Below are 10,824 nucleotides of genomic sequence, written 5' to 3'. Positions count from 1 at the left end.
GCCACTTGTTCAGCTAAAAGGCTCACATTATACTTTGTATACTTACCTCATGGTAAATGTTAAAAGGTTTTTTTAAAATCAATTTTATGTCACATAATGGATTATGTGGTTTTTTTTTACTTATGTTTGTGGAATAACAATATACACTATACGATCACACTAGGATGTAGTTTTTGTTTCTGTTTTATATGAAGAGATTTGTGTATTTTATTTTATTTTATTGGTTATTGAACTGCACAGAGAAAAGAGGACTTCACTGTGATTATCCCGAGGACGATGATAATTTTCACAAGCCATTGCTGTGCTGTATGCTGTGTTGCAGGAGGGAACTGTGTGTAATAAACATTCCATAATCCACCTGGTCGTCATCTGTGGTCTGTAGAAGCGACAGTAGTGGGAAACTGCATTTCACTGATAGCTGTACCCCGTCACATATCTATCTATCTATCTATCTATCTATCTATCTATCTATCTATCTATCTATCTATCTATCTATCTATCTATCTATCTATCTATGTATCTATCTATCTATCTATCTATCTATCTATCTATCTATCTATCTATCTATCTATCTCAAATGTACTCAAAGTATTAAAAATAAAAGAATTATGCCTAAGTACAGTATAAGACACACCTGCAGCCCAATGATTGGGTCCATGTGGTCACATAAATAAAGTTATAATGTAAGATCATGCCAAACTAGTTGATATGGTGTTTTTATGGTTACACCACTTAGACATGTTTGCCATAATCCTCTAATATATTCACTCAAAATGGATTAAAAGCAGAAATTTTATGAAAAAATCCCCAATGTGTGCAAGTTATTCATACGTTTATTTTCACACTTTAACCCCTTTAAAATTGATTAAACCACATGGACACAAAAAGACGTCATTGACCCGTAAACATAACTGCAAATGTCGTTACGTTGCAAAATTCCTGTTAACGACACAATATCCATGAATTGTGGCTGTGAGAAGTTTGTTTACTGTCTCGGTACACAGCTCACGCTCAATGTTTTAGTGCACGTGATCCCTTAGGTTCTTCGCCTTCCTCGTTAGTATAGTGGACAGTATCTCCGCCTGTCACGCGGAAGACCGGGGTTCGATTCCCCGACGGGGAGTTCTTTTTGTTTTCAATGTGGTACTTTCATTATGGAGGTGATACACGTTTATCAGCATGTGTGTGTGTCTGTGTGTGTGCGCGCGCGTTCAAGTCAAATCGAGTCAGATTTTTTTTGTGGGAGTCGGAAAACTCTGTAACAGTATCTCTGTGGACAGTATCTCCGCCTGTCACGCGGAAGACCGGGGTTCGATTCCCCGACGGTGAGTTCTTTTTGTTTTCAATGTGGTAATTTCATTATTGAAGTGATACACGTTTATCAGCACGTGAGATTTTAGCGTCGCTGTAAATATTTGTTCTCATTTCCGTCTTTATTCCCTGGGGGCAGCTTGATGTTAAATACAATAATATTTAAAATAAAAGAAAAAGAAAGAAAGAGGGGGGTAAAAAAAGTACAATAATTGGACAGATAAACAATAAGCAGAAAACCGCGTTACTCTTGACAGAATTTGGGGGACCATAAAGTGCTTGAGTGCTAAAGTGTTTAGGTGCTGCTGTGTTATTGCACATTTTCCATTTCAGTGTGTTAATAATATTGCACATGGCCCTATTGCACAAGAGTGTAAAAGTGCTATCTAGTGTCTATTGCACAATGCCCTATTGCACATATTGCTCACACACAGATGAGTGTGCAGATATTATTGCACTTGGTAAATGTACACAGATGTACTTGTGTACTCACTATTGCAGAATATTCACCTACATTGTTATATGTATGTATGTATACATGGTCACAGGACTGGTTTGACACCAGCGATATCCCCAAATTACACCCCAACAAATAATCCCACGCATACAGCAAACAAATACATACAGCACATTCTTTATTGATTAGGTAAATAAAATCAAACAAATCAAAACGTTTTATTATTCATCCTCAGCCTGAGCAAGTTTCAGGTCTTCCTATTCAGACAGTCGTCAGGATGAACTATAGGCTATGAAGTCCTTCAGACGATCAAAAAAATAGCAAATGATGACGAAATATAGAAAAATGCAAATTAGTATAATTTAATGAGATGTTATATAAGTAATTTTGGGGCCAAATAGGCAAGAAAGTCTGGACACAGAGGGGAAAAAAGAAAGACAGAAAGGGTGGATGGAAAGATGGAAGGAAAGAAGGAATGAAAAGACGACAGGAAGGAAAGTGGGCCGGATTGCACTCCTCGGCGGGCCGATTCTGGCCCACGGACCTTATATTTGACACCCCTGACATAAAATAAAAAAAGACACAAAATGGCGGAGAGGTGACTCAGCTTTTTTTTTTTTTTTCGCTATTTTTATCTTGAGCCTGGAGGAATAGTTCAGGGCTTCTGCCCTTTTCTATTCATTGAAGGTGGAGCTTGGTGGGCGGCAGGAGGGGCAGGACTCTGGCAGAGGGAGGGCGCATGTGGGCCAAGGCAGGAAGAAAAAGAGAAAAGAGGGAGAGAGATAGATGAAAGTTAAAAGGACAGAAGGATGAAAATTTAAGGAGGAGAAGTAAGGAAAGGTTAAGGAAAAGAAAAAATGGAAGAAACAAACAAAAACAAAACTAAATAAATAAAATAAAATAAAATTATTTTTTGTCTTTTTTCATTTTGATTTACTTGTGGGTTAATGTGGGTGTGTGTTTTGTTTGTGTTTTGTTTGTGTGTTCAGTGTTCAGTAGGGGGGGGGGGGGTCATGGGATCATGAAGGGTTTAGGGTGGTAGGTGGTTTTGTAGCTGGATGATATATGACAGTGGGGTGTTGGTTGTGAGCTCGGCCTCCTTGATAGTCTTCCGTAGGGCAGGGTTGGTTGTAGCGGTCTTCAGATATTTGAGAGCTATGGTTTGATGACGTTGTCTTATGGACTGAATGCCTGTAATTGTTTGTATGTAATGGTTGCTGATGAAAAAGGGGAGTCTGTGGGCAAGTTTCAGTGCTTTGTTTTGAATGGTTTGTAGTCGCTGTCGTTGGTTGTCAGAAATGATGATCCATGCGGGAACGGAGTACTCGAATAGTGGTCTGATGTATGCCATGTATACTTTGATAACTGTTGAGGGTGAGGCGCCATGTTTTCCACAGAGGGCTTTGAGGTGGTTGAGTCTATTGTTTGCTTTTTGTTCCAGTTTGTCAATATGTTTTGTCCAGGTCATGTTGTATTGAAAGGTCACTCCGAGGAAAGTTGCTTCTTTACTGAGGGGGATTTGTTGATTATAAAGTGACAGATTCAGATTCGGTTGCAGGCGTTGATTTTTGGTAAAGAGGATGCATTGTGTCTTGGCAGGGTTTAGTTTGATTCTCCAGAGGTTTGACCAATTTTCTATTTCAGTTATGCATGTTTTAAGTTTTTTGGCTGCAAGTTGTGGACTTTTGGAGCTGGACCAGTAGCAGAGATCGTCGGCGAACTGAGAGACTTTGGCTATGGTGACCGGTGGGTAGTATATGTCAGAAATATAAAGGAGAAAGAGGAGGGGACTAAGGACTGCACCTTGGGGGACTCCTGCTTGGGGGGTAAAGGGTGATGAGATGGACGAGGCAACTTTAACTTTGATTTGTCGGTTATTGAGGAAACTTGAGATGATGGACTGGGTAGGTTGTGGAAGTTTGAGGTTAGAGTCTAGTGTTCTGTATATGAGTCCGTTGTGCCATACTTTGTCGAATGCTTTTTCTATGTCGAAGAATATTGCCAGGGTTATTTCTTTTTTGTTGAAATTTCTGTGGATGTCTTCTGATAGGCGGAGGATGTTGTCTGTGGTGGCTCTTCCTTTTCTGAAACCAGCTTGGTGGATTGCAATGAGACCCATTGATTCAATGTGATTCCGTAGTCGTGAAGTGAGTATTCGTTCAAACAGTTTTCCAATGTGGCTGAGGAGGCTTATGGGTCGGTAGCTGGTGGCGTTGTGGGGATCTTTTCCTGGTTTGTGAATCATAGTGACGAGTGCAGTTTTCCAGGGGGAAGGGAAGTGGCCAGTGGTGAGACAAGTGGTAAAGAGCTGTCCAAGGTGTTGAAGGTAGATTATCGGTGCTTGTTTTATTAAAACTGTATCAACTGTGTCTTCTCCTGGTGCTTTATTTTTCATTTTCTTTAAGTGCAATTGAATTTCTTGGGTGATGACAGGCTCTGTGAGGGGGTGGAGCTTTGTGTTCAGGTTAGTTGTATATGTCTGTGAGGTCTTGTGTTTTGTTATTTCTTTGTCCACTAAGTCTTTCCATATGTTGTCAAAATTGGGGTCGTTTGGACATGTGTGGGTATTTTCGAGGTGTTTGCGGAAGAGTGTGGCTTTTTCTTTATTTTCGGTGATGGTTATGCCAGATGATTTCAGCAGAGGGATAGTGTTGTTTTGTGGATCTCCATTTATGGTCTTGATTTTCTGCCAGAAGGTTCGGGGGTTTGTATCATGGTCCAGTTGCCTGTAGAAAGTTTTCCAGGTTTTTTGTTTATGAAGGACTAGTTGTGTTTTGATGGTGGTTTGGAGTTTGTTTATTTCTGTCTTGATGTTAGGTGATCTGAACCGGATGTAGTTTCTTCGCAGTTTCCTTTTCTGTCTGATCAATTGGAGGATATAAGGGGGTAGTGACTGTATTGTGGTCTGGTTGGTAGTTTGCGGTATTGTTTCTTCTCTTGCTTGGGTGAGGAGTTGACTGAGCAGGGTGGCTTGATTATCCAGATCGTCGGGTGTGGTAGTGAGAATGGTGGGGGTGTCTTTTAGTTTTATTTCAATGTGTGTTTTGTAGGTTTCCCAGTCTGCTTTTCTGTATTGATATCTCTTGCGTGCAATAACTTGAAGGTGGAAAGAAAATGTGGTGAAAACCGGTAGATGGTCACTGCTGAGATGGTTTGTGGTGTAGAATTGGTGAAGTTTTGAAGCCAGGTCAGGGGTGCAGAGAATTAGGTCCAGGATGTCCGCTGTACCTGTTGCGGGGGAGATGTAGGTGGGTTCATTGGTATTAATGACCGATAAGTTATTGTTATTGAGAATCTGTTGGAGTGCTGTGCCGCTAGAGTTGGTTTTATTGCAGTAGAAGTTGATGTGCTTTGCATTGAAGTCTCCCATGATGAGGGAGCAGTTGGTGTTGGAGGCAGCAGTGAACAGGTCAGCTGAGGGTTTTATTCCAGGGGGGCAGTAGACACTAGTGATTGTGATGAAGTGGTGGGAGTGGATTTTGGCTTTAATTGTGACATATTCGTTCCCTTTGAGTTGTTCTGATGAGAGGTCATGATCCATTTGACTGTATTCAATGTTTTTTCGGATTAAAATTGCTACTCCTCCTCCATGTCCCGTCTGTCGTTCTTTCCTGATGATGTTGTATCCGGGGATTTGAATCCGTGAGGTTTTTGATAAAAGTGTTTCATTTATGGAGGCTATGGAGATATCTTTTTCTTTGAGTAGTTGGATAAGTTCTTGTTTATTTGCTCGTATTCCTCTGATGTTTATGTGTAGAAAAGTGGTGAAAGCCATTATGGGGATTTGTAAACAGAAGGTCAGGTGTTTGCTCCAGATTACTATATTTGGCTGATTTATATGTTGATGTGTGTATGTTTCCTGATGCTCCTGATTACTTCTTGAATTTTCTTTTCGTCCATGGTAAGTTTTCTGAGGTCATCGCGCAGGTGGGTGAAGTCGGTATTGTCATGATGCTGACTGGGGGGATTGGTGATAGCAGGCTGACCGGAGGGTGGTGCTTTTCTTGTTGATGGGGTTGTGTGTGAGAGGTAGACCGGGCAGGATTTGGAGGCAGCAGAGTGTTCGCCTGCACAGTTGGCACATCTAGCCTCTCGTTTTTGTTTTGTGCATGTTTTGTGGTGGTGATTTTCTCCACATCTGAGGCAGACGACTTGGTTAGTGCAGTTGGTGGATATGTGGTTGAACTGTTGGCATTTGAAGCATTGTTTAACAGTGGGTGGTGGCCGGGCTTTTTCTACTCTGTACTGGAAGAGGTCCATGTAGAACCCTTCGAGGAGGAGGCCAGCAGATTGTTCGGGGTTGGTTAAATGGATTTTGATGAATGTAGTTGGCTGTTGGGTGGCTTTGCTTATGATCCGGTGTATTCTGGTGATGTTGATGCCTTGTTTTTCCAGTTCTTGTTTGACCTGTTCATCTGTGGTGTTGGTGTGTATTCCTTTAATGACCAGTAGTTTGGATGGGACTTCGGATTGGGGGGTGGTACCTTGTTTGCGTGCAAGTCTGCAGGTGAACTGTGCTCCATTGAATGATTTTTCAGGCCATGGTGATAGCAGGTGGTTTAGGGAGTGGATGTCTTTGGGGAAGATGAGAAGGTTGCCATTGCGCATGTGAACCAGTTTTTCAAGATTTGCTTTGGGTTTGAGTCTCTGGATTTCTAGGAGAATGGATGTGTTGGTTACAAATGGGTGGTTGATAGTTGTGAAGTTTTCCAGTACGACAGGTGTTATTTCCTGATTATTGGATGCTTTTCTTGCCCTTTTCCTGGATCCTGTATTGAAGCTTTGGTATTTGTGCATATTTGTGTTTACAGTGTCGGAGTAGCTGTTGGAGAGGGGTGGCAGAGTGTGGGAATCTTGTCCATGCAGCAGAATGTGTTCCATGGTGAGTATGGTTGATTTCATCTGTGTGATATCATTGTGGAGAGGGCTGGATTGGGTGTGTTTGCAGAGTTCAGAAAAGAGGTGGTTAACTTGGTCAAATATGTTCTTGATAATGAGGTTATTGATTTTTTCAGTGGTGGAGGAGGATGATGATGTATCTGAAAGAGCAGATGGATTTGGGTGGGGCAGAGTGGCTGCAGGATTACCTTCCAGGGGTGTAGTAGGGGCCATTGTTTCCAGTTGCTGAAGTGTGTTGGTGATGAATGTCCGTACTGCTGGGGAGTGGGGGCTTTTTCTTTCTGTGGTGGGTTTTTTTGCTTTGGATTTGAGTGATTTGGGGTCTGTTGGCTGATTTCCCTTTTGCATTGTCCCATGTGTTCCAAAAGCTGTTGTCCATATTTGTTTCCTTTCTAGTGTAGTGATTGGTTTTGAAGTGGACATGATTTTATCTCGGAGGGTGTGTTACAGCTTGGTGTTCTGTATGTGTGTGTGTGCAAGTGGGATGGGAGGTGGGAGGGGCTCTTTATTGTAAGATTGTGATTTTTACAACAAAAAAAAAAAAAAAAAAAAAAAAAAAAAAAAAAAATTAAAAATAAAAAAAAAAATTAAATAAATAAATAAATAAATAAATAAAATAAAATAAGAATAGTGTTTTAGTGCTTTTGAAAACTGTTCATAAGTGCTTATTTAACAAGTGAACTAAAACAGCTAAAAGTGAAGCAGTAGTGAAACAGTAAAGAAGTGCCTTGGTCACCACAATCGCCGTTTACCTTGCACAGAGCCTGGGCAGGCAGGGATATGTAGAATGACGCCGTCGTCGTCGTCAGCGCTCAGTGTAGCCGAAACTGTCTTTCAACAAGCGACTCAGCTTCGTGGGCAGGGCTTCTGACAGTTGGCGCCACATGTCCTCTCTTACGTCCGCAGCCAGGCTTTAAAAACAGCGGCTCAGCTACCAGCCGTTATTCCTCTTTTCTCTTTTTCTTCCTGCCTTGGCCCACATGCGCCCTCCCTCTGCCAGAGTCCTGCCCCTCCTGCCGCCCACCAAGCTCCACCTTCAATGAATAGAAAAGGGCAGAAGCCCTGAACTATTCCTCCAGGCTCAAGATAAAAATAGCAATAGCAGCCGTTATTCATTTTCTGAACGTTTGTTTGAGAAGAACTGAAACAATGAGCGGAAGAGGCAAAGGCGGGAAGGGACTCGGTAAAGGAGGCGCCAAGCGTCACCGTAAAGTTCTCCGTGATAACATCCAGGGAATCACCAAACCCGCCATCCGCCGTCTGGCTCGCCGCGGCGGAGTGAAGCGTATCTCCGGTCTGATCTACGAGGAGACCCGCGGTGTGCTGAAGGTGTTCCTGGAGAACGTCATCCGTGATGCCGTCACCTACACCGAGCACGCCAAGAGGAAGACCGTGACCGCCATGGACGTGGTTTACGCTCTGAAGAGGCAGGGCCGCACTCTGTACGGCTTCGGCGGTTAAACATGACCCTGATCTGATATTACCCTAAAACACAACGGCTCTTTTAAGAGCCAACCACCTCCTCTAAGAGCTTCCTGTTATCAATACCGATGCATTACACTTAAATATTAATTACTCACCACTTTCATCACTGACTGGGGCTGAATAAGTTTTAATTAATCCATGCAAAGAAATCAAACCATTAATAATAATAATGCATTTTATTTAAAGGAGCCTTTCAAAGCACATAAAACCCAACAACAGTACATCAAACAATATAAATCAACATTTAGTGCAAAGATAAGGAAATAAATATGAATGTGACTATAAAGTGCATCATTACAACAAATAAACAAGAACGTGATTGCATAGTTAGTGTGAGACAGAGTATGCCACTCTGAATAGGTGAGTTTTCAGGCGGGAAAACCATATATTAAGCTGTGAAATAGATAAATATGCTTTATTGATCCCAAGCTGGTAAATTACAGTGTAGCAGCACCATTACACTGACTATAGTGGCGATACATATACTAGGATATACTAAATACGGTAACTATACATATTAAAATAGCAAAATATAAAGAATAAGATATACTAAATACGGTAACTATACATATTAAAATAGCAAAATATAAAGAATAAGATATACTAAATACGGTAACTATACATATTAAAATAGCAAAATATGAATATAAAGAATAGGCTACACATAGTAAAATAGCAATAGTAAATGAAATAAAATGAAATGTAAAATGTAATGTACAAAAGTATATGCAACAGATTGGCAGTGTTATTTTAGTGCAAATGTTATTTTAGTGCAAAAAAACACTATGGGAGCTGCGGCTACAGGCAGCCATCTGGGACTGCGCCAGTGTTAATGTGAAAAAGTACTGAACACATGACAAAAAGGCCTGAAAAGCCAAGACAATCATCTGTAATATTAGTATTTCATGTATATGGACAACACTTATTTCAATTGTGTGAAATATTATAATATACATATGTTTATTTCACTTTAATCTGTGTAATAAGAATATCTGATATTACCACTCAATACCAATATTACTCTTGGAAATCGTGTTATGTAAATAATGTTACGACTATTTTACTACATATTTCCTTACTTTTCTTATAGTGTTTTTTGTATTTAGTATTTATAGTTCTCTATTCTTTTTTTCTTATTGCGCCTCTTTATATTCTATCTTTCCACTTGCTGCTGTGACAATGCAAATGTACCTTTTGTGGGACCAATAAAGGAATATCTTATCCTGCCACAATATCAGCTGATTAACTCCCAACTAACGGCCCATAAAAAGGTGTCACGCAAGAAACATCTCATGATGGGTAAAATCAAAGAGCTCTCAAGACCTTCACAACCTTATTGTTGCAAAACATACCGATGGCGTTGGTTACAGAAGGATTTCTAAACTTCTGAATGTTCCAGTGAAAATTGTTGGGGGCCATAATCCGGACGTGGAAAGAACATCATTGCACCATAAACCGGCCACGACCAGGTGAAAAGAATTATCAGAAGAGTTCAAAGTCAAAGTCGGCTTTATTGTCAATTTCTTCACATGTTAAGGCATACAAAGGAATCGAGAAGACGTTTCTCACTATCCCACGGTGGAACAGATAAAGTGCACAGGCACCACAGATAAGACAGATGTTTCCTAACACTAAAGAGTTAACATTGAAGTGCACAACAGATAAGACATTTACTAATAATAATATAAAAAAATAAAAAATAAAAAATATAAAAAGGATAGGCAGTAAGATAAAATAAGATTTTGGAGTCTACTTATTTATATGTAGGAAGTAGCAGCATAAGTTCCTGTATAGTTAAGTTGTGGTAGTGCAAAAAGGCAGTAATGGCAGCAAAAAAGTTCTGTAAGATGTATATTTTTAACAGATACAGTTGTGCAAGAGCCAAGGACCATTTGTGGAGAGCATCAGAAAAACCTGGAATTAGCAGGTACAATTGTTTCAAAGAAAACTAAGGTATGCACTTTTCAAATGTTGAAGAGCGTTTAAGGTTTGCTACACAACATTCAGACAAGCCTGTGAAATATTGGGAGAATATAGTCTGGTCAGATGAGACCAAAATTGAACTCTTTGGATGCCATAATACACTGCACATCACCCCAAAAACACCATACCAACGGTGAAGTTTGGAGGTGGCAACATCATGGTGTGGGGCTGTATCAGCATGCAGCACTGGCAAACTTCATATAATTGAAGGAAGGATGAATGGAAAATTTTACAGGAGTATTGAAGCTCTTATTACCAACAATACATACATAAATAAACAAAAACAAGAAAATAAAAGTTGAATAAATACTATATATTAAACATATATATTTTGTCATTGCACGGCTCTATTGCACAGTCAGTTGTAAACAGTATTCATTTGCAGCATTGAGTGTAGTGATAGCTGTAGGATAAAAACTGTGTTTAAATCTGTTTGTCCTTGTTTATATAACATACAACAAAAACAATAAATATCTAATGTTTCTTATGACTGTAGGATGAAGCAAGAAGCCTTTTTCTAGTCCTACCCCTTTTATTTTTCCGTTATTTTTCTCTTTTTTTAACCTCTAACGGTCGCTTCCCAACAGCCAATCACAGGAGGGGGACCGCACAGTTCTATTTACATAACGTCTCAATAAATACAGCTGCCCCGGTTCATTCAACTCATTCGTTTGCTCTGAACAGGAATC

The 10,824-nt window shown here is 40.2% G+C and overlaps 1 protein-coding gene across 1 annotated transcript; it reads left to right on the top strand.

Moving 5' to 3' along the window:
* The first annotated feature begins 7,792 nt into the window (after positions 1 to 7,792).
* LOC133993881 (histone H4) lies at positions 7,793 to 8,129 on the top strand. Its single transcript, XM_062433001.1, has one exon. It carries the CDS (start codon positions 7,817 to 7,819, stop codon positions 8,126 to 8,128), a length of 312 nt encoding a protein of 103 aa, XP_062288985.1. The 5' UTR covers positions 7,793 to 7,816; the 3' UTR covers position 8,129.
* Positions 8,130 to 10,824: the final 2,695 nt, after the last annotated feature.

The sequence above is a fragment of the Scomber scombrus genome, chromosome 14, assembly GCF_963691925.1.
Source record: "Scomber scombrus chromosome 14, fScoSco1.1, whole genome shotgun sequence".
Classification (NCBI taxonomy): domain Eukaryota; kingdom Metazoa; phylum Chordata; class Actinopteri; order Scombriformes; family Scombridae; genus Scomber; species Scomber scombrus.
The sequence above is the reverse complement of the archived record's forward strand: the minus strand, read 5'-3'. Positions and strand labels throughout refer to the sequence as shown.

Excerpts from the sequence above, each read along its gene's own strand:
- LOC133993881 (XM_062433001.1), top strand. The coding sequence starts at position 7,817 with ATGAGCGGAAGAGGCAAAGGCGGGAAGGGACTCGGTAAAGGAGGCGCC.